At 41.0% G+C, this 24,875-nt stretch overlaps 1 protein-coding gene across 1 annotated transcript in view; it reads left to right on the top strand.

Moving 5' to 3' along the window:
* The window catches only part of LOC138973083 (sodium/potassium-transporting ATPase subunit alpha-like), a 59,001-nt gene that overhangs the window by 1,527 nt on the left and 32,599 nt on the right, over window positions 1-24,875 (top strand). Inside the window, exons 2-7 of the mRNA XM_070345742.1 lie at window positions 15,154-15,324; window positions 16,528-16,731; window positions 17,838-17,951; window positions 20,340-20,592; window positions 22,404-22,672; window positions 24,048-24,246. Coding sequence (XP_070201843.1) covers window positions 15,154-15,324; window positions 16,528-16,731; window positions 17,838-17,951; window positions 20,340-20,592; window positions 22,404-22,672; window positions 24,048-24,246 — 1,210 coding nt within the window. The remainder of the gene's footprint in view (window positions 1-15,153; window positions 15,325-16,527; window positions 16,732-17,837; window positions 17,952-20,339; window positions 20,593-22,403; window positions 22,673-24,047; window positions 24,247-24,875) is intronic.

Genomic DNA, 24,875 nt, shown 5'->3' with positions numbered 1-24,875 from the left:
GTCGACCGTACACTTACAGGTTTAGATAAGGTTTTGTCCACTATGAACTAAGGAAGTTTTCAAAATAAAGAGTTTAGGATAATGTTTTGAATTTTAGTTAAACCCAGGGCCAAGACACACATTTGTTGAAATTGACGATCAGTGTCCTCCCCGTGTATCTAGATGTCCTCTATACTGTCAAAGGGTCATTTCTGGTTTGACCGATTTGTACAACAGACAGCTGATAACATTGACAGGGCAACCTTGAAAGGAAACGCCAGTCCTTGGGTTAGATACTGAAAAGCGGCACTGATAGTAATTTCCAGTGACAATCTTTGTAATAGTGGAAGTTCTCTTTGACCTGATATTGTAAATGAGGTAACCGAGGTCTGGGCTATAGAGTGAGTTGTAATCAAACGGTGTGATGACGGAAGACTTATAAATCTATTAAACGACTATCCTTTGATTAAGTTAGTGTATCACTGTATGGGCTAAATTGATGCATGTTGCAAGAACTGTTCTTTCTGTGGGCTTGTCTGTACAGTCAATGACAATGTTCTGTAGTCTTAAGTTTGGTTTGGGATTGTGCATTTCAGTGTTTTTGAAACTGATTAGGGCTGTTTCGTTATATTGTTGTAAGCGAAGGGGGATTGGATTTTCTACAATTATCAGTGATAATTATTTATTGGTGCACAAAGTTTGTAGTTTCTAGAACAGTTCTGTCCTGATTTGTCCAAAAAAGTTCCATCAGGTCCAGAAACATGTCCACGGTCAGCTGTATTGCTATTTGAAACTGATTTGCGTTTAACCTTTTTAAGTATGTGTGAGACTAAGAGAAAGTGGACTGGGTGCTGGCGCTCGGAAGTGAGAGGTTGCGATGGGTCAGGGCGTTAGCAATTTTCTCCCCCCTTTCCTAACCTAGGTGGTGGGTTCAAGTGCTAGTCTTTCGGATGAGACGAAAAACCGAGGTCCCTTTGTGTACATAACATTGGGGTGTGCACGTTAAAGATCCCATGATTGACAAAAGGGTCTTTCCTGGCAAAATTGTATAGGCATAGAGATAAAAAATGTCCACCAAAATACCTGTGTGACTTGGAATAATAGGCCGATCTGCTGGCCGATGTGAATGCATGATGTATTGTGTAAAAAAATTCCATCTCACACAGCATAAATAAATCCCTGCGCCTTGAATATGTGCGCGATATAAATTGCATAAAATTAAAGAAAACTTAAAAATCCCTGCGCTTTGAACTGTACCCACGGAATACCCGCGATATAAGCCTCATATTGATTGATTGATTGAAAGTGACTGGATTAACTGCTTAGTTTCAACATAGCTCAGCTCTGATAGGTTCCCTTTAAATATGCATTAGTAGGAACAAGCGACTTGCATTGTTTAGAAATGTTCCACAACCGGTCACTTGCTTTCAGTTTCAAAGTCACATTCAAAGTCTACAGTGAGAATGCAGCTGCCTGGCGTTTCTCTCTCACCTACAACTTGATATCTTGGGCGAAGGTCATTCTTCACGCTTGGTTTGCGCTGGGTGACGTCTGTCATGCTGCCGGTGAAGAGTCATTGTGACGTGGTTCCCCCCCCCCCTTTCTACCCCCTTTACTCGGCACACATCCCTCTCCCTCCGGTGTTGTTTTTTTTTGGTGTCCGCTGTGTGAAGCTAAGATCTGTCAGGTAGCGGGAGGTCAACTTTTGTCTGGAATTAGTTCAGTGGGACTTTGTGTTCCTTGCACACTCTTAGTCTTACCTACCCACCTCCCGCAGTGGGGCACTGCGGTTATGAAATTAAAAGCCCCTCCTGTTTTTGGAACCGCAGGAGCTTTCTAGTTTGCTGTTAGGTAGATTTTTGGTTCCTCTTTCCTGTCATGCTCTCTTTTTCTTCATGAATTCTTTTCTTTTTTCTGCCTTCTTGCTCATTCACCTGTATTTTTTCCAAAAATCTCTTCTCTTGCCGCTTGTCTCGCGATTCATGTATAGTTTAATCTGTTAGTGTTCTGATGTAAGTCCAGCAGTAGATAGGTTAAGCCTATTTTAACATACTGGAAACTGGTAATCTTCCAGTAGGTATTAATTTAGTTTTACTAAAGCCTGCTGGGACACAAGTAATGGGTTAGTGCATTTGTAAACAGGAATCGCTTGACAAGTGGCCCCCTTCATCCCCCCCTTCCTCGTCCTGATATGGCTCTGGGTAGTCGGCTGGACGTTAAGCAACAAATAAACAAACAAACAAACCTACCCACCCCCCTTTTTCTTCACCCACCTGGCTGTGTTTTCTCCTTTCACTATTTGTGCTTCTCTTGCTGTCAGCATTTGTGAGCAAAGATATGCAAGCTACTTGTAGGGGGTCGCCAAACTTCAAGTCATAATTAGCTCAGCGGTTCTGTGTTTTCCTGTTACACCTCCAACCTTGCCTTGGACTTCCCTTCCCGATGCCTACCCCTACCGCCACACACACACTCCCTGACCACACATACACAAACCATTTACCCTCAGTTGTACCCTTTTTTTCTGTCCGAAAGTCAGAGCAGAAATCTCCCAGCTAGCCGGACTAGGAGGCTTCAGTTGCAATTGATTAGTGCTTTTGTGAACAAGAAACAAGTGACAAGTGGCTCTATCCCATCTTTCCCGTTTGCGATATAACCTTCGTGGTTGAAAACGACGTTAAACACCAAATAAAGAAAGTTGCAATTTTTTACACTGTTACACTCACACCACTTTAATCATTCGACTATGCCACACACACCAAACAGGCTTACGAGTGCTACATTTCCTTTTTCCTTTTATGTTTAGAACACAAATATCCAAACTGCCAGTATGTAGGCTATTGGGACTCCATAACATCAGTCACAATCGGATATAGCAGGACTTATGTTTTCCTTTCAATGCACTTGCCTCCCTCCTTTTCTCAATCTCACACACTGCTTGCTTCTTCTCCACTCCCCCTTACCCCACTCCCCCCCCCTCCCACACACATGTAGGCACAGCCACATGTAACTTTAGCATGTTTGTGTTGTGTGTATGGGGGGGGGGGGGGGGGGTGTGTCGGTTGATTGTATGGAGGTTGAGTAGCTGTGTCAGACTATCGTTGGTTACCCAATGTAATGGACTACCTGCCGTGGTCGGCGGTTTTCATCTTGGGCTTCGCTGATCAGTGGACTGTGTGATAGTAGGGGACACAGTTGAAGGGTGACAAATAATCCATGCCTAGTGGCTATTAACTTTTCCCTCTGTTTGAGTTGCTGGGAATTTTGGAATGGCTTAGTTTGGCAGGGAGTAATGCCATTGGAATACAGAGATACATTAAAACACACACACTGTGGATAGTAATAAGCAGGCACAAGGGCATAGAATGCAATCAACCCACTTAGGCAGAGCTGAAAGAAATGCAAAGGGAAAGAAGTAATTGCTGCACAGATGGGTTAGACATTAATTTGAAAGAGAACTGAACATATGTGACCCTCCACCACGAAATGAGTCGCATGTCACCTTTGCATGATTTTAATATGTTTACATTTTCCTAAAGAGTTTTTTATGCTCTATCCAGTGGTGAAAACCGTTTTAGAAAAGAGCGAAAACTGTTTGAGTTATAAGCCTGTGACTAAGGTGACCCTCACACTGTTACCAGACACTTCCCGGACTTATATTAAGCCTTAGCGCAGAACCGCGCGAGGTGACATGCGACTCATTTCGTGGTGGAGGGTCACATATAGCTCTGTGTGTAAATATTATTATAAATGCACTTTCGAACAATGATGCATTTAGTAATGAGTTATGATGTATTTCTGTGTAATGATGTATTTCTGTGTAACTTAATCCCAGGCCTGATGGTCTTGTAACACTCCTGAAGTTGGGCAATGTGCAAACATTTAAATTTATGAAGACATCTTCCGGAGAGGATTGGTGTGCTTCAGGTTAATAGTAATCTATTATGTACTGCAGTTCTTAAAGGTAAAAGTCAAAAGGGTATGCAACTCTTGTCTGTGTCTAAAGGTTCAGGTTGTAAATATTTTAGGGGACACCTTGGCCAGTGAAGGTGTGCTTGACTGTCAGTGTCATTGGGCTATAGAGGGGAGCGGGGCTGGATAGAAAGGGGTCACCTTGGGAAAAAGACAAGAGGCGGCTTGCTGTCATTGTAGTTTCCTTGTTTACAGGGTCCCTTGTCCCTCCTACAGACATACAGTGGAACCCCCTTTTTCGACCTCCCAACAATCTGAGAAAATCAGTCTTTAAAAGGAGGGTGTATTATAAGGCCCCCAAAAAATAGGTCTGTTTACGGTAACATAGGCCAAAAAAATAGGGTCGGTAGGTCGGGATTTTTTTTTTCCCCAAAAACCATATTTTTACGTTATTTTGCAAAATAAAACCAAAGATTTTTTTTTTTCTCCCAAATGCCAAAAAAGTCTAGGGTCGCGAAAAAAATAGGGTCGGTCGGGTTACCGTAAACAGACTATTTTTTTGTGCCTTATAATAGAGAAATTTACAGAGGTTATGATCGGAAGAAAGGTCTTAATTTGGGTGGTCTTTGAGTGGGTTTCCACTGTACTGAGGTATAGACAGTGATGAATTGGGTCTTTCTGCTGCTGGTGTTGGGGTTGTTTTTCCTTTGGGAATGAACTGCCTGTGACCAGGTTTACATTGTCATGTCCTTTTTGAAATGAGGATGGCAGAACAAAGTATGTTATTTTTTGAGATCAGATCATTTTATTTTCAACTTGAATTCTGCTGTGGTTGAATGTTGGGGCAGAAGAAGTTTCAGAAAGTCATTATCACACGATTTGCACAGTTGCTTTGCAAGTGGTTGTTGCTGAAAAACTTGGCTTTTGAAGTTCTTCTGAGAATGGTTTAGCTTTGCAAAAGTCTAGTTTTCAATTGTTTTCGTTTTGAAGGTGGTTGAGTAATGGTTATAAACATATTTAGTAAGTCATTGTTGTGTGCTTTGCACATCTGCTCAAGTTTTCCTTTCAAGCCTCAAGTTGTGATTGTTTAGGGAAGAACATTGCATGAACAAAGAGGTTTTAAAATAGGTCATTGTGCAGAGGGCATGTTGTTTTCCTCATTTTCTCTTATCAGGCAAACTATGTGTTGGAGAATTCAGTCTTATCAGCAGTGCGGCTGTTTACAACATGCACAAATCTTGTTTACTGCTTTGTGTGGGTGAAATGGAAAATGTGGGAGTGTCAGTGTGTGTCAGCATGTTGTAACAACTTGAAGCAGGACACAGGTTTATTTGTTAACTTGATTCTTAGTGTTTTTATGTAGCTTGCGAGTGGATGGTGACATTTTTTTTGTGACTCCTTAGCTTAACCTGAATTGGGTCAGTTAACAGCATTTAGAAGTACATGCGACTGCAGTGATTATGCTAGGTGTTTTTTTTACACAAGTATTACCTCAAAGGCCATGACATCAATCCCATGAAAACCAGACACTTGCGCACTGCAACCTGTCTTAACTACCTGCAAACTTTATCACAAAGATAATGGTGGATTTTGTATGAAAGAACTAATTGGGTATAACACTAACAACATGCAAAAAGCTTCTGTTCCGGTACCAACAGATTTATCAGATCAGGAGGATTGACTGACTGATCGGAAATTTCTATTCTGCATGTGGTCTTCATTTAAAAACAGTTGAAAATGTCAAGTATAAAGACCACCCAAGGGACTGACCAGAAGGGGTTGTCATAGAGATGGTTTCCATGGAAAGGTGAATTATAATTTTATAGGGGGGAAATCATCTAGGATCCTTTTGGGTGGTCTTTGTTTGTGAGCAGGGCCTCATTATCACAAGGCAGTTGTCATGGTTTACTGGAACCATTGGGTTAATGTTTGACAATGACGGGCGCTGTGGCGGGATGGTAAGACGTCGGCCTCGTAATCGGAAGGTTGAGGGTTCGAATCCCGGCCGCGGCCGCCTGGTGGGTTAAGAGTGGAGATTTTTCCGATCTCCCAGGTCAACTTGTGTGCAGACCTGCTAGTGACTTATCCCCCTTCGTGTGTACACGCAACCACAAGACCAAGTGCGCACGGAAAAGATCCTGTCATCCATGTCAGAGTTCGGTGGGTTATGGAAACACGAAAATACCCAGCATGCTTCCTCCGAAAGCGGCGTGTGGCTGCCTAAATGGCGGGGTAAAAACGGTCATACACGTAAAATTCCACTCGTGTAAAAACACGAGTGTACATGGGAGTTTCAGCCCACGAACGCAGAAGAAGAAGAATGTTTGACAATGAACATGTCTTGTCCTTTAGTTCACTGTGTCCCAGAGGTTGTGATAATAGCAAACTCTGGTTATGTATATTTTGTTGGTTGTTGCTGTCATGGTTCTGTGTTAGGGAGGATGATGCATTCTTCAGGATGTTTTTCATCACTGTTTGACACAAGAGGTAATGCACCAGGGAACCCTGTGCACAAAATCAGTCGTCTGGTGCATAATTCAGCCATTACTGTTCCCTGTGTATGAGGGGCAGCAGACAAGGGAACTCCATGCAGTTTTTTCTCTGGTTTTATAGGAAGCAGTGTAGCTCATGTTCTCTCAAGAAAGTGCAAAGAAAACGAACCTGTAGTGGCCTCATTTTCAGAGGTTTTCAGCTTGGGTTGTTGTACTGTACCCATTTAATGTTAAATGGATGGGCGAACATGATCCCTGCAACAGTGCAAGGCAGTGACATGATCCCTGCAACAGTGCAAGGCAGTGACACTTTGGCCATATGTAGGTTACTGTGCAATGTTTGCTTAGCATTTGAAAAACAAGTACTTGCTTCATGTACCTGATCCTATTTAGGGGAATTCAGCCATGTCAGTACTCTTATCGTGAGTCTTCTTCTTCAATCATGCTTGTTTCATATTCCCTGACTGACCCCAGAACTTTTTTTGACATTGAAAAGAATGTGAATTAAAAATGACAAAACTCAATTTCGCAGACTTTACAAGAAAGGTTACTCTTCTCTAACACCCAGGGCACAGAGCTTGCCACAATCTGGTCAATAAAAAGCCACATGTGTCTGTGTACAAGAAACAAACTTCCCAATATTTTTTTTAATTTTTTTTAGTAATCGACCCAAACAAACATGTTGTGTGTGTCTTCAGGCTTATCTGCACTTGCTTCGAAAGATTTTTAGCTTGCATTGTTTAACCCATTTACAATTAAATGGATGCTTGAAAATGATATCATCTGCAAGTCATAGCGTCTGTACATTTACCTCCATTTTAAGACTCCCTCCTCCCCCCGCGGGTTAGGGGGAGTCCCATATTGGTTGGGACGAGCATGTCGTAAGAGGCGACTAACGGATTCTGTTTCTCCTTTTACCCTTGTTAAGTGTTTCTTGTATAGAACATAGTCAATTTTTGTAAAGATTTTAGTCAAGCAGTATGTAAGAAATGTTAAGTCCTTTGTACTGGAAACTTGCATTCTCCCAGTAAGGTCATATATTGTACTACGTTGCAAGCCCCTGGAGCAAATTATTGATTAGGCCAACAAAAAAAAATTGTCTGTTTCTGGTCACCCGACCGACCCTAAATTTCGGCGCCGACCCTAAACTTTTTTTTTCCAAACTCCAAAATTTTGTTTTTTTTGGTTGTGGTAGAGGACAGGGTGAGAAAATGAACAACAAAAACGTGTGAAAACGAAAGTCTGCTGACGATTTGTAAATGTGTTGAGTGTCTTGTCTCTATGTATAGTGAATCCAGTCTCTTTGCGCGATTTTTAAAGTTAGTTTTATTGGTCTACATTTGGGGGTAAAAAAAAAATAAAAATAAAAAAAATCCTGACCTACCGACCCTATTTTTTTTAGCCATGTTACCAGAAACAGACAATTTTTTTTTTTGGCCTTAGTGCTTTTGTGAACAAGAAACAATTGACAAGTGGCTCTATCCCATCTCCCCCCTTCCCCCGTCGCGATATAACCTTGAACGGTTGAAAACGACGTTAAACACCAAATAAAGAAAGAAAGACTCCCTCCCATTAAGACCTGATTTTCTCAGATGTTTGAAGGTCTTAGGCCCCCCCAAAAAAAAATGTCTGTTTGCGGTAACCCGACCGACCCTAGTTTTTAGGCCCGACCCTATTCTTTTTTTTTTGATCGTCTGAGAGAAAGAAAAAAAAACCCGCATCCAAAATAGAGCTGTTTGCGCTCAAACAGCAGACGACAGAAGGGAGGTAAGCTCAAAGTACTGTTAGGAGTAAAGGGTCGTCACTCGTGTTACTTCCTTTCAAAATGGATGCACGCAGTGGTGTTCGCCACCCGCTAGCTGTAAAACTTGATAAATGTTGTCATGAAAAGGATGGGGTGAAAATTATCAGTACCTATCCATTTATTATTCTCTTTATTTATTATTCTCTTTATTTATATAGCGCCTTATCCGAAGTTCAAAGCGAGTTTTAGTATCATTAACGTTTTTCAACAGGCAAAAACAGGGATTGATGAGAAGAAATGAACTGTGAAACATCAGAGAGGGAAGAAAAAAAGAAAAAAAATTGAAAAAAAAAAAAAAAAGCCGACCTACCGACCCTATTTTTTCACCCTATGTTACCGGAAACAGACCTTTTTTTTTGGCCTTAAAGGGGATTTCCATTGTATACCAAGTAAACCCGAAAGCCTGGCCACATACAAGACCATGAGCCAAACTGTTTGCACAGGAAGGGGTGTGGCTTAAAATCTTCTTCATTCATACTTGCAATAAGTAATAACGCAGAGGTTGACAGACTAAGTATGAAGAGCTCTTCTGCTGTAAGAAAAGGATCTGTTCAAAAGAGCGGTCTTATTGTAGTGCAACAGTAATCTTTGCAGATAATTTGTATTGCGGGTATTGCGTTCATGTGTCACAACTTGCATTGGCTGAGACGGGTCCTTTCAGCTTTATTGAAAGTGCAACTGTATGGTCCTATTCTGGGGTTCAGAGGGGTATTGGCCTATATATTGAAAGGAGCTGTCTGTTTGGCGGTTTTTTTTTTTTTCAAGTGTTCCAGTTGAGTGCAGACATGGTTAGACTTGATTCTCAGTTCTAAATGTAAAGGGATCTTTTTATCGGCACTGCTTATGAATTGGTTTGGGGTTATCCAGGGCAAGTGTACACAATATAATTCATGTTACATGTGTAACCACCCCCCGCGGGTTAGGGGGAGTCCCATATTGGTTGGGAAGAGAAAGAATTTACCCGATGCTACCCAGCATGTCGTAAGAGGCAACTAACGGTTCTGTTTCTCCTTTTACCCTTGTTAAGTGTTTCTTGTATAGAATATAGTCAATGTTTGTAAAGATTTTAGTCAAGCAGTATGTAAGAAATGTTAAGTCCTTTGTACTGGAAACTTGCATTCTCCCAGTAAGGTCATATATTGTACTATGTTGCAAGCCCCTGGAGCAATGTTTTGATTATAGTGCTTTTGTGAACAAGAAACAATTAACAAGTGGCTCTATCCCATCTCCCCCCTTTCCCCTATCCAATCTCCCCCCTTTCCCCGTCGCGATATAACCTTGAATGGTTGAAAACGACGTTAAACACCAAAGAAAGAAAGAAAGAACATGTGTAACCGTGTGCCGAAACACTACGATCACCTCGGGAAGCGAAGTGCAATCAAACAGGATTGAAAATGTTAGGGCTAATTTCTTAGCCCTATAAAAACTGTTATGCAAACCCGAAGGTTTCCATGAACATACAATCGAGCGGTAGCCTCCCCTGTCACACATGTACCATGTAAATCATAATGTTGCTATTTCAGTCACTTCACTGAGATTGAGAATACTTGTACTGTACTACAAGGCAACAAGTTTATATCTGGTACGGCACAGCAAGCCATGTAGTATTCTGTTTCTCTTACATAGTGTCATGAGCGGTGGATAATTATTTGTATCACACGTCTCTCTCACGTATGTAAGATAAAAACATTGGTAATTCAAATTGCGACTGTTTTGCTGGTGAAACAGACAAATTATTCACATTTGCATTATTGATTCTGCTTTTTTTTTTTTTTTTAATGAAGCCAGAGGTTGATCTCTCCTAATTCCTCAGACTGGTCACATAAGCTTGACATAAAAGATTTCCCCAGGTTCTTTCTCCTTTAGGTTGAAGGTATTTCCTGGTGACAGTCAAGTTGATCAATTTTGATGTGCGTTATATGAGGCTGTGCCAAAAGGTGCTCTGGGAGACCCCTGTCAAATTTGCACATTGATATTTTGTTTTGTAATCATACATTTTTCCTGATTTAGCCTCACTTAGCTTAAAAGTATATCAAAGATACAACATGCACAACATTAAGGTGCATGTTGGCCTTTGAAAGGGTTAAAATACAAAATAATTACAAGATCCAGGTCCGAATGTTGATCCGGAAGTGGGGACATTTTAGGGGACCCACAAACAACGATTTTTTGTTTTTTATCTTTCAAGTTGAGAGTCATTTTTTTGTAGATGGGTGAAAGAGGAGAGATTCAGCTTTTTAATCAATGTAAAAAGCAGAACAAAATTCTTCCCGAAATGTGTGAAAAACGGTTTTTTTAAAAGCTGTTACGATCGTAACCTATCATGTCAGATGTCACACCAGCAGAAAAGGTTGACGGCAGTGATTTGCTCCAGAAATCTCTCTAGAAGAACACAGAAACAAGTGCTGCAATCTTAGTTTGACGTTTAGCAACGGTGAAAACAGCACTGATTGTTGTATATATTTTATATCAGGCATGTTTTTTACGGAGTAACTTCGTCATGTCAGAGTGTTTCGATCGAACATTTAATAATTCTGGCCGCGATTTTACTTCTACCGGATGTTTGTCGCATCGCAGTAAAAAGACATTCCTTCCCACAATGCCTTTCGCGCACTTTTCCCTCCAAGATGGCGTCGATAACACGCAGCGGTAAGTATCAGTTCCATGTCAGCTTTTTCTTGTAAGTTGCGGTCAACAGAAAGTTCAACCCGAAAAACAAAAAATACTGAGTGAAAGTTCGAAACCTAAAATAACCTTTGGAACCGTGTTAAACAGTTTACACGGCTATCATATGCAGGAAACAAACTCAAAAATAACAAAGACTGCCTCAAAAGTGTTAAGTCAGGCGTCGATCGAAACTCCTGACACAGATATCAAACTGTCAACCGAAACTTTGACACGGCTTCGCTCGTGTCATGTGGGAACGTTTGGCTCTGGCCTTCATCAGTCAGCACGATATGAGCTAAAAACGGATCAAAATGTCCCTTTCTTTCCACAAACGGGCTAAGTTTGCGATTCCCACCATTACTCTGGCAAAACTGCTAAATTTACATTACTGTCGGATGCAACACATGACATCATCATTTGTGTCCATTCTAAAAATATGTTACCTCCGACAGATGAATGGTATGGCTGGCAATCTTTTCTCCAGGCATGATCAATGTTATTGTTTCTGACAGCAATGAAAGGACTTCACCAAATGAATAAACTTCGTTTTTGATCAAAACTGTGCTTTGCTGTTCTTGAATTCAAACTGCTAGTAATTGCTATCTGTCGGATGCAACACATGACATCATCATTGCACTATATTGTGTTCAGTTTCTATCAGCAATCAGTACATTTTAGTTTAAACACCTGCTACATGGTTATATAAATGATACAAGTAAAAATTTGCTCAAATGATATAGGTTTACAACTAATTTTACTTGTCTTTCATGTCCATTGTTACATCCGACAGATTCCCAAAAATTACGATTACACATCATTTTCTCAAAGTCGCTTTACTGAGTTATCTTTTTAAGACTGGAATTGTATGTCCAAATGACTATTCTTTCACATTGTGTAAGTGTTGAAATGATAATGTTACTTTTATTTTCTTATAAAATGTCCCCCTCTGACAGAGCACCTTTTGGCACAGCCTCATATATCCTGCTTTTTGATGAAGCCACATGTGGATTTCTCCCAATTAATTCATCAGATTAGTCACATGACCTTGTCATCAGGCATCTCCCCAGTTGTTTCCCCCTTCAGGATGCGGGTACTCCCTGACAGATAATAGGCTCACTAATCACTGTCTTGTGTGTGTGTGCGTACCTTTTGGAAGCCCCACATTCTTGTTCAGTCTGCTGACTGCTGTAATTGTTAATGTTATTCTGGAGTAATTGCGTGTTCATCTGCAGTTGGTCTGATTGGCAGATTATTCTGTCCAGACTGTTCTATCCAATCTGGCAGTTCTTGCTCATTAGGATCTCAGAGATAGTAGTCTTTTGGTGCCAAGATTTAAGAATGTGCAGCATTTTGGTCTTTTGGTGCCTAGATTTAAGAATGTGCAGCATTTTGATATTTTTGACCAGGTGTCACGAACTGAAACCTCTGCTGAACAATCTTTCTCGTTGCGGTCTATGCGCATGCGCCAATCTTGGACTTAAAAAATCCCTTTGACCGAACGAACGACAAGCAGTATGTAAGAAATGTTAAGTCCTTTGTACTGGAAACTTGCATTCTCCCAGTAAGGTCATATATTGTACTACGTTGCAAGCCCCTGGAGCAAATTTTTGATTAGTGCTTTTGTGAACAAGAAACAATTGACAAGTGGCTCTATCCCATCACCCCCCTTCCCTCCGTCGCGATATAACCTTGAACGGTTGAAAACGACGTTAAACACCAAATAAAGAAAGAAAGACCGAACGAACCATGGGTTAGGATTAGGGTAAGAGTTAGGGTTAGGTTGTTCACGACCTGATTAATCTCCATGTTAGCGCATGCGCATTAACCCAATAAGAAGGATTTTTCAGGCAGAGTTTTCAATTCATGACACGGGCACTGTTACACAAGCATTGTAAAGTGCTGTTCCCATGGCAAACAACTAACTTTCCACCAACCAAGTCTGCTATGTGAAGAACACTTGCAGTAATACTAACAGAGATTACCACTAGTTAAAAATCAAATCAAATAAGATAAGAAAACTTCAATGTTCATTTTTATTTTACCCAAACATGGACATTTTTCTTTTGGCATCACACCGCAATCCTATTAACACGATAATCCCATTTTGATGAGTCGGAAGTTAACTGTCTTGTCTCGGTTTTAGTTTCAGTGGATGAAGGTTTTTGGTTTCAGTTTCATGAGCTAAAGAAAGGGTTCATGTCAGTTACAGTAGTTGTAAATTTCAAGCATGGCTCTTTGAAGTTTCTGTTGATGGGTTTGTAAAAGTGTGCCTGCTTAGTTCAAATACATCCATGTCAGTCTTTGTGCTTTAATGGATGTCTGTTTCTGTCTATTTTCTGCTTTTGAAGCTACATGTACTCGGATCGGGCTTCATGTCAGTCTTTGTGCTTTAATGGATGTCTGTTTCTGTCTATTTTCTGCTTTTGAAGCTACATGTACTCGGATCGGACTTGCCAGTGTGCTTGTGTTTCAGCATTGTGTGTTGTTTAAGGTTGATGCAAATGCGAGTTAAGTTGTTGAAACAAATGGTTGCTCTGGCTAGTAAATTGAGAAGCACTAGCCGTTACATTTATTGACTTTTAGGGCTGCTCTTAGCTTCTGTCCATGCTTTTCTGTTTCATTTGGTTTCTGTCGTTCTGCCTTTTCTCTTTGAGTGCGCTGACGGACAGAGCCCAATGCATTCTGATTCACAATGTTGTTAAACCTGGTGCACTCATGCACTGAGCTGAGGTGGATTAAGCGAACAGGGGTGAAACTCTTAACGGGTGAGAAAAAACGGCGGGGTCTGATTTGTTAATCACATCAAATCTCAATTTCAACCAATCCGTCACCGTGGCTGACTCCCACCCGGCTGGTCACTTTCTCGTGTACCTCGGCCATGTTCTTTTCAAAGTGATAGCACACTTGTCAGCCGTAGTGGGTGTTGAAACAAGTGTGCCAGCTCAGAGGGTGGAAGTTCAAGCCAGAACAGTGGCCTGGTGAAGATGCACAGATGTTTTTGAAGTGTGTGCTGAAGAAAGCAGGCTTACAAGTTGCAGTGCAGTACTTTTCAGTGTCTCTCTCTCTAAGGCCAAAAAAAATAATAGGTGTGGTTACGGTAACATAGCCAAAAAAAATAGGGTAGGAAGGTAGGCAATCATTATTTTTTTTTTTTTACTTTTTTTTCTAATGTGTACAAATTAAACCTACTTGACAGGGAAATAAGTGTGCGACTCGGGCGCTTTTGCTTTCATTGCGTTGTCTGCACTCGTTTACTTGTTTTTTGTGTGTATTTTTTTGACAAATGTAATAAAAAGTTATAGGGTCGGCCCCCAAAAATAGGGTTGGTCGGGTTACCGTAAACACACCTTTTTTTTTTTTAGGCCTAAGCAACCTTGTTGAACTGTTCCTCGTGTTGCTGTCTCACAAATGAAAAGGAAACAATTGAATCTTTCTGGAGTTATTCAGGATTATCTGGAGCTGTGAACAGTTTGCTGAATTGTTAAAAGATGGCAAATATTTGAAAAAAGTCATACTTCACATGAGCTGACTAACCCTTGCTTGTGTGAACAGCTATTTTTTTGTTTTAAAGAACGTTGCATCTTTGACAAATCAAAGTATTCCAATACCTAATCCTTTTTATTTATGGAGTTTGGGCTGTTATCTGGTTTTGGATTTCAATCAATCAATCAATCAATCAATATGAGGCTTATATCGCGCGTATTCCGTGGGTACAGTTCTAAGCGCAGGGATTTATTTGTTTGTTTTTTATTTTTTATTTTATGCAATTTATATCGCGCACATATTCAAGGCGCAGGGATTTATTTATGCCGTGTGAGATGGAATTTTTTTACACAATACATCACGCATTCACATCGGCCAACAGACCGCAACCATTTCGGCGCATATCCTACTTTTCACGGCCTATTATTCCAAGTCACACGGGTATTTTGGTGGACATTTTTATCTATGCCTATACAATTTTGCCAGGAAAGACCCTTTTGTCAATCGTGGGATCTTTAACGTGCACACCCCAATGTAGTGTACACGAAGGGACCTCGGTTTTTTGTCTCATCCGAAAGACTAGCACTTGAACCCACCACCTAGGTTAGGAAAGGGGGGAGAAAATTGCTAACGCCCTGACCCAGGGTCGAACTCGCTTCCGGGCGCAAGTGCGTTACCACTCGACCACCCAGTCTCATTTCTATTATTTTTTTTTTATCAGTGAATCGCTGAAATGCCGCAAACTTTCAATGAAAGTGAGTTCTGAATCTCTACTTTGTTCACTCTATTTTTATGTTGTGATCTGTTTGTGTGTTACAGGGTGGTCCCCGCCAGGAGAGCTACCGCTATGCGGTCACTCCCGGGGCAGAGAAGAAGAAGAAGAAGAAGGGAAAGGAGAACTTGGATTCTCTCAAGCAAGAGCTGGAGATGGACGAACACAAGATCCCCATTGACGAACTGTACGAACGCGTCGGAACAGACAAAGAGGATGTAAGTAAAACCCTGAAGTTTGTTTGTTTTTTGTATTGATTTGTTGTTTTTCATTCTTATAATTGGCGACTAACGGATTCTGTTTCTCCTTTTACCCTTGTTCAGTGTTTCTTGTATAGAATATATAGTCAATGTTTGTAAAGATTTTAGTCAAGCAGTATTATTATTATTATTATTGTGATCATTTTTATGCGCCTAATCTAGATATAGCCCTAGGCGCTTACATATTAATTTCTGCCGTTTGAAATGGAAATTTTTACAGACGGACAGACATTTTTTACACACAATATATAACGCATTCACAACGGCCAGTAAAGCTCAGTAGCCTATTAGGCGAGCATTCACCTTTCACGGCCTTTATTCCAAGTCAAACGGGTATTTGGTGGATATTTTTATCTATGTCTATACAATTTTGCCAGGAAAGACCCTTTTGTTAATCATGGGATCTTTAACGTGCACACCCCAATGTAGTGTACACGAAGGGACCTCGGTTTTTCGTCTCATCCGAAAGACTAGCACTTGAACCCACCACCTAGGTTAGGAAAGGGGGAAGAAAATTGCGGCCTGACCCAGGCTCGAACACGCAACCTCTCGCTTCCAAGCGCAAGTGCGTTACCACTCGGCAGTATGTAAGAAATGTTAAGTCCTTTGTACTGGAAACTTGCATTCTCCCAGTAAGGTAATATATTGTACTACGTTGTAAGCCCCTGGAGCAATTTTTTTATTAGTGCTTTTGTGAACAGGAAACAACAAGTGGCTCTATCCCATCTCCCCCCCTTTCCCCGTCGCGATATAACCTTCGTGGTTGAAAACGACGTTGAACAACAAATAAAGAAAGAATTCTTATAATTAGATATGTAAGTTTATGGAATGTTTAATTACAGAAATTACAAAAATCAACTGTGCAATGCTACTACGAAAGAGACGTTTATCTGTATTTTGTATTGATTTATTCTGTTTTTCATTCTGATTCAAATTTTTTTTAAATGATAGTTTATTAAAGGGTTTTATTACAGACAAAAAAAGTTTCTTACACTTACAGAAGGTAAGAAAAATGGACAGCGAGATAGATGAGGTGTAGTATTAAAGGAGAAAAAGCAGAGATAGACGGGGAGAGGATGAGGTGTATACGAGGAGGAGACAGGGAGAGGAAAGTACCAAAAGTTATGGGTGATATGTTGACATTCTCTTTGTCTACCACAGGGTCTTACGCCAGAGAAAGCTCGGGAATATTTGTTACGTGACGGCCCAAACCAGTTGACGCCGCCCAAGACAACACCAGAGTGGGTGAAATTCTGCAAGACAATGTTCAGCGGTTTCTCCATGCTTCTGTGGGTAGGAGCTATCCTCTGTTACATCGCCTACAGTATACAGAAGTCTGCCTATGAGGATCCTCCAGGTGACAACGTGAGTTGGTTTTCTTTTTACATTTAGTCAAGTTTTGACTAAATGTTTTAACATAGAGGGGGAATCGAGACGAGGGTCGTGGTGTGTGTCTGTGCGTGTGTGTGTGTAGAGCGATTCAGACCAAACTACTGGACCGATCTTTATGAAATTTGACATGAGAGTTCCTGGGAATGATATCCCCGGACTTTTTTTTCTTTTTTTCGATAAATACTTTTGATGACGTCATATCCGGCATTTTGTAAAAGTTGAGGCGGCACTGTTACACCCTTATTTTTCAATCGAATTGATTGAAATTTTTGTAAAGCAATCTTCGACGAAGGCCGGACTTCATCATTTCCTGATTCCAAAAACATAAATATGTTATATTTGGATTAAAAACAAGCTCTGAAAATTAAAAATATAAAACTTATGATCAAAATTATATTTCCAAAAGTGAATAAAAAACAATTTCATCTTATTCCTTGTCGGTTCCTGATTCCAAAAACATATAGATCTATATATGTTTGGATTAAAAACACGCTCAGAAAGTTAAAACGAAGAGAGGCACAGAAAAGCGTGCTATGCAGCACAGCGAAACCACTGCCTTGCTAAACAAGCTCGTCAGTTTCACTCCGTTTTGCACAAGCGGCGGACTACGGTCATTGTAAAAAAAAAAAATGCAGTGTGTTCAGTTTCATTCTGTAAGTTCCATAGCTCGACTAAATGTAGTAATTTAAATGTTTACCGATATGAGGCATGAGGTTTTTCTCACATTAACAGTTGTCTGATTTTCAGCCATTACAAAGCTCTAGGAGACTATTCTTAAAATTTCCAGGTCAGATTTGTTGTGCTTTAAAAAATCTGTTTTTACATTTCCTCGTATGACCCCATGATTGCCTAGTAACTGATTAATACATTTGCATTGACTGATCTTTGCATATAATTGTTTGTTGCAGTTTACCAATGGTTTCTTTTATATTGACTGGCCCTAGCATACATTAATTAGTTGTTCCAGTTGTACCAATGGTTCATTTACATTGACTGATCTTTGAATTGTATTTGTTGTTGCAGTTGTACCTAGGGTTCATTTACATTGACTGATCTTTGAATTGTATTTGTTGTTGCAGTTGTACCTTGGTATCGTGTTGACGGCTGTGGTGTTGGTGACAGGTATCTTCTCATACTATCAGGAAGCAAAGTCTTCACGAATCATGGACTCATTCAAGAATCTCGTCCCTCAGGTAGGTACACTGTGCGCGGCATCTGCAGGGATGGCTAAATCGTCTGCACAATCACATGAAAGAACTGTTCTCTCTGAACATAACATTGGAAAATGGTGGTCGGTAGCTGTCAAATCAGGGAATCTTAAAGAAAAACACTAAACAATTGGGTTTACAGTACCCCCCGCGGGTTAGGGGGAGTCCCATATTGGTTGGGACGAGAAAGAATTTACCCGATGCTACCCAGCATGTCGTAAGAGGCGACTAACGGTTCTGTTTCTCCTTTTACCCTTGTTAAGTGTTTATTGTATAGAATATAGTCAATGTTTGTAAAGATTTTAGTCAAGCAGTATGTAAGAAATGTTAAGTCCTTTGTACTGGAAACTTGCATTCTCCCAGTAAGGTCATATATTGTACTACGTTGCAAGCCCCTGGAGCAATTTTTTGATTAGTGCTTTTGTGAACAAGAAACCATTAACAAGTGGCTCTATCCCATCTCCCCCCTTTCCCCTATCCCATCTCCCCCCTTTCCCCATCGCGATATAACCTTGAATGGTTGAAAACGACTTTAAACACCAAATAAAGTAAAGTAAAGGGTTTACAGTTGAGATTTTTTTTCTTGTTCTTTTGCTGCTTTGAGTTGGTAGAAAACCACACAGTTACCATTTCAGTTTGTACAGAGTCTGTAGACAAAGAAGCCAGTGCTTTGAGACTAAAAATGTTGCTACAGTCCTAGCAATTCAGGCTTGAGAATCTGCCTACTTTTGGAAGAATGCCTCATTTTGAACCTCTGGGTATTCATGTCGGATATGAAAATGGACACATTAAATTGATTTTGAAGCTGGAAGCAACACTACTCATGTGTATATCAGTTTCCCATCTTCTCTTCCATTGGGGGTTAAGAAAAACTGTTCTAAATCTTCTAAATGTTGACTTAAAGGTGGTCGTCTACATTTTTGCTTTTTTTCAATAATCTTATGGTTAGATTTCGATACAAAATTATGTCAAATGATGAATGAACCCTGGGGAAAAAAGTTATAGAAAAAAAAAATATGTAAAAAAAGATTTTATTTTTGGGTAGCGTGACTCACGCTTCCAATATTTTGTTTTCTGTTTGCTGAGAACATGTGCTTAGCCTAAAAATACTGACCAATCAAACCCCGATCAAAATGCTCATGTTCGCTACGAGTGAAAATGCACTCGGTGCCGAGTCCGTGTTTGTCGTCATTGACACTCGAGGCTGCGTTTACGGAAATACCCGATCCAGCCGGTGTACCTATTTACCGAAAACGGCGCAAACAGCGGAAAGTTCATCAATATAATACTTGAGCACAGTTCACAGCAAACGGAAAACAAAATATTGGAAGCGTGAGTCACGCTACCCAAAAATAAAATCTTTTTTTCCATATATTTTTTTTCCATAACTTTTTTCCCCATGGTAATGCAAAGATCAGGCAGGATCTCTACATTCGCACATCGGGCACTGTATTGGAAAGGGTAGGCCAGGAATGTCATGCTCTTTCTCCTCGCAAAGTTTATGAACAATTAAAACTAGGAAGCGACATCAAAGCAAAATGTTTGTGTAAAAAGATAGATTTAACTCCAGACTGTAAGTTATTTTGCATTGCGCATGTATCGAAGGTATGGCGGTACAATTTGGACCTATTGTTTTTTTAAAGCCAGGACATTTGGACCTATTGTTTTTTTAGGGAGGTCCAAATGACCTATTGTCTTAAGCTGGCAACAACACTGCAATCAGAAACAAACAATTGGTCACAAAAATCTCAACTTGATGGAGTTTTCGCCTGCTCGCCAGGAAGTCAAGTGAATGATAAAATGAACGTGCGAAAACTGCATCAAGCTAAGTTTTTTGTGACTAATTGTTTGTCTGTTCACTTACAAGACCGTTGGGTCAATATATTTGTGATTGTAACGTATTTTTGTCATTAACATCGTTCCAACAACTTGCCTTTGTTGTTTTTCTGATTCTGAATTTCGGATCGTTGGCAGTCTCTTTGTTTACCCGATCCTCCCCAGCATGTCGTAAGAGGCGACTAACGGATTCTGTTTCTCCTTTTACCCTTGTTAAGTGTTTCTTGTATAGAATATAGTCAATGTTTGTAAAGATTTTAGTCAAGCAGTATGTAAGAAATGTTAAGTCCTTTGTACTGGAAACTTGCATTCTCCCAGTAAGGTCATATATTGTACTACGTTGCAAGCCCCTGGAGCAATTTTTTGATTAGTGCTTTTGTGAACAAGAAACAATTAACAAGTGGCCCTTCCCCGTCGCGATATAACCTTCGTGGTTGAAAACGAAGTTAAACACCAAATAAAGAAAGAAGTCTCTTTGTTTTGGATTTGTTCATGTCTGTAGCATCCACAACCCTGACATCGAACTCTATGTTACAGTTCGCAGTGGTTGTGCGAGGCGGCCAGAAGCTGAGCGTCAAAGCAGAGGAATTGGTTGTGGGTGATATCGTTGAGTGCAAGTTCGGCGACCGTGTCCCCGCGGATCTGCGTGTCATCCAGGCCCACAGCTTTAAGGTGGACAACTCTTCCCTGACAGGAGAGTCGGAACCACAGAGCAGAACCGCTGAGTTCACCCACGAGAACCCCCTGGAAACGCGAAACATCGCCTTCTTCTCTACCAACGCTGTGGAAGGTGAGTGCCGTTTGGAACTGGTCTCCCTTTCTCTGTGTTTTTGTGTGTTTATTTGTTTTGCGTTCAAATAGGGTAGCTTGTTGGAATAGTGACTGTTCGCTTGACAGAGGTTGGTTAAAAAGTTGTTTTTTTTCATTTGTATGGTTACCTGTTAATTAATGTCCTTAATTACGTTGATTTTGTTTGTTTGTCTTTTTTGGTCGGTCAGTCTCTTTATAATGTGGAATTGTTTGTAGTGATATGGTGACCCCTGCCTCTAAATTTGAGGAAGTCAATAGTTATCTTGCAAGCAGGATGATGAGTGGATTTGACATTTGTTTCAAATATATATGAAGATGTGCCTTGTGCTGCTGTTAAAGGGAAAAATAGTAAGTACAGACGTTTTATCCTGAAAAGCAAAAGACTTCAATTTTCATGTTTTATCTGAGTTTAGCTTGTTTTTCATATAAATGACAAGAACATGTTGCTTTTTAGAAAACATAATCTCTTACCTGCAGGCGATATTAACCCTTAGCCTGCTATTCACTTTTCTTAGCCTTATGCTAAGACTGCTAAGCACTTTTATAACAAAAATCGCACATATAATTGTAACATGCCTATAACTCCTGTCATGTTCAAGATAAACCCATATATATCACTGGATAGAGAATTGAACAAAGATTATTTTAGCATGTCATTCCCCCCCCCCCCCCCCCCCCCCCAAAAAAAAAAAATAATGTGTGTAATTCAGGAATTGTTGAAAATTAATTTTTAAAAAAAGGCAAATATAGGAGAAACGTACAGAATATATTGGCATTCCTGTTGATGCTAGATGTGTTGAAATAGTAAAAGCTAGTAAAACAACTGGAAATTTGAAAAAAAAACTATTTTATGCAAGTAAAACAACAACATCCTTTACCACTTTATTACACTAGGCCCAAAGCAGTGAATTTTACCAACAAAACACACCTGAAACAAAGGGGACACACCCACAAAATGACCAGCTGCAGTTTGCACATCTTACTTCAGACCCCACCACCCATTCCCTCCCGATTGGTGTGCTTACCCCAACCCTTCACACGTTTTACAATAGGGGGCCTACCTTACAAAACTCAAAGGCAATGCAACAAAAAAAACAATCGAATTGTGAGTGGAAAAACATCCTCCCCAAGTCTAAGTAGACAAAACACATCGTCAGCAAGATTTTGCCGTTGGCGATCTTCCTCTTCATCTGAAGAATAGTCTGACACTACCGGAAAATAATCCACGTCTCCATCAACATCATCAAAGTCTTCATCACCACTATCGGCATTGTGCAAAATTTCATCTTCAACGGCAGCCATTTTTGCCAAGAAACACTGATGGCATTCCTGAAAACACGGCAAAAAACAACGTGGAACTTTCGCATCACTTGGCTGTAACCTTATTGGACTTCCGAAAGATCTCTAACAAGGGAAGCAACTTGCGTGCTTCTCTGCTTCGTTTTCCTGCTATGCGGGCTGTTAGTGTAATGGCTTTTATACTGGACGTACGTTGTACGTCTTGTATAGCATTGGAAGCCGGTTACAGCGGACGTACGTTGTACGTTCACAGCGCAGGCTAAAGGTTTACAAAACATAATCTCTTGCCTGCAGGCTATATTAACAAAACATAATCTCTACCTGCAGGCTATATTAACAAAACATAATCTCTACCTGCAGGCTATATTAACAAAACATAATCTCTACCTGCAGGCTATATTAACAAAACATATCTACCTGCAGGCTATATTAACAAAACATAATCTCTTACCTGCAGGCTATATTAACAAAACATACCGTTGATTCCTCCAGGTACCATGCGCGGCATTGTGGTGAAGACCGGTGACGACACCGTCATGGGACGTATCGCCAACCTGGCCTCCGGTCTGGAGGTGGGAGACACCCCCATCGCCAAGGAGATCGGTCATTTCATTCACCTCATCACCGGCGTGGCCGTGTTCCTGGGCATCACCTTCTTCATCATCGCCTTCATCCTGGGCTACTACTGGCTGGATGCTGTCATCTTCCTCATCGGAATCATTGTGGCTAACGTCCCTGAGGGTCTGCTAGCCACTGTCACGGTAAGTTCCATGAAAAGTCTTTTCGAACGCAGAGGAATCTCCACTTCGAAGACAACAAAAAAAATCGGAGAGAACTGGGTCTTAAAATATAGGAGTTTGATCATTGGGGTCAATTGGCAGAGGTTGTTTACTGAAAATCTTAGAAAATAAAGTCTGGAAAGGGGCAGATTCTTCAATGGGGGGGGGGGGGGGCTTTTCGAAGGTTCCACTGCAGGAGTGTGAGCATAATTTGACTCGATACTGAACGGACTGGCAAATGACTACAGATGTGTCTGTTGTCAAGTTTTGGAAATGCTTGGTCTGTAGGCATCAGATGTGCATGTCCTTGTAGGCTGCTTCTGAAAGGCTTGTGGTTTATTCCAATTGTAGGGCGGGGATGTAGCTCAGTCGGTAGCGCGCTGGATTTGTATCCAGTTGGCCGCTGTCAGCGTGAGTTCGTCCCCACGTTCGGCGAGAAATTTATTTCTCAGAGTCAACTTGCAGACTCTCCTCGGTGTCCGAACACCCCCGTGTGTACACGCAAGCACAAGACCAAGTGCGCACGAAAAAGATCCTGTAATCCATGTCAGAGTTCGGTGGGTTATAGAAACACAAAAATACCCAGCATGCTTCCTCCGAAAACGGCGTATGGCTCCCTAAATGGCGGGCTAAAAAACGGTCATACACGTAAAATTCCACTCGTGCAAAACAAACACAAGTGTACGTGGGAGTTTCAGCCCATGAACGCAGAAGAAGAAGAAGAAGATTCCAACTGTGAAATAAGCCGTGGGCAGCTTGTCGTCTTTAATGTCATCACTGTCTTCTACGAACAAGGCCTTGCGTGTTTAAATGTTAATTGTTCCAACGTCAAAGAAAACATTCTAAAATGTCTTGAAAGGCCCAAAATGAGAGCAAAAACATTTAAGCAGATCGACTTCTTTAGCTAATGTATGTTTGAAAAAAAGACAGTCCCAACTTCTATTTTGAGTTTGGGCATTAGCTAACGAGCTTCTATAAATAGCTTGTGCACTTCCCTGGCAGACAACTCTGGAGAGCCTGCTGCGAAGGGTGACGTGATAGTCTACCTGTCACATTCACTTTGGCTTTTCTGAATTGGGATACTTATAAAGCTTTCAAGTTCACTGCTTTAGTCAGTCCTGCCCTGAAAGTGACGAGTATTTTACTCGCCATGGCAAAACATGTAACTGGCGAGTAGAAATGTTCATCTACTCGCCAAATGCGAGTAAAGTTGTTGAAACAAAAGGTTTGGTGAGTAAAATTTGCTCTCTGGCTAGTACATTTTGAGAAGCAAAGGTAGTGCCCCCCTTTTTGGACTTTCAGGGCTGTAGTCAGTTGATAATTAGCTCAGGTAACAGAATGATATTTGCCATTTCAGGTGTGTCTGACCCTGACAGCCAAGCGTATGGCGCGCAAGAACTGCCTGGTGAAGAACCTGGAGGCTGTGGAAACCCTGGGTTCCACCTCCACCATCTGCTCCGACAAGACAGGAACCCTGACACAGAACCGCATGACTGTGGCACATATGTGGTTTGACGGCCGCATTGTGGAGGCCGACACCAGCGACGATCAGTCCAGTGAGTTTTATTTTCATTTTCATTTCAGTGGAGTCCGGGTACAACGAATCTCAAGGGAGATACATTTTAGTTCGTTATATCAGTAATTCGCTGTAGAGTTTTCAACCCTAAATGGCCTCAAGACAAGTTTTCCCAATCACCTTCAAATGATCGTCCCATCGATCTTTCCTTGGAGAGTACAATCTCTGCATGTTTTCAACAGCTTCATAATATAATCCATAGAGAGAGGCAAACTAACAGCGGGAGGTGCATGAAAAGCGTCAGTTTTCACGATAAAACTTTGACTCGCTCATTCACGGGACATAACTGCACTCCGGACGGTCCACAGTGTTGAGCAATTTAGGAAACTTCACTGCCTGAGGAGAGTATTGATTCAAACAAACGCGTGGTTCTATATCGCGTCACTCGGTCACGGATCGGAGAAAACAAAAAAACAGTTCCAGATTTCGAAACCATGTTCGTCAGCCATTGTTTTTAGCAAGACGGACCATATGTGCACGAGCTTCGCTGACGTCCATCGCAAAATGTCATGACGTCGCCACCCTTCATAGGAGCCTAATTTGATGACGTCACGGCAATAAAGTCGGTGGACTCCACAAAGTCTCTTATTTCTAATGCATAGACCGCGC

The sequence above is a fragment of the Littorina saxatilis genome, linkage group LG8 (assembly GCF_037325665.1).
Source record: "Littorina saxatilis isolate snail1 linkage group LG8, US_GU_Lsax_2.0, whole genome shotgun sequence".
In the NCBI taxonomy this organism is placed as follows: Eukaryota; Metazoa; Mollusca; class Gastropoda; order Littorinimorpha; family Littorinidae; genus Littorina; species Littorina saxatilis.
Note: the sequence above shows the minus strand (reverse complement) of the source record. Positions and strands in the feature narration are given on the sequence as shown.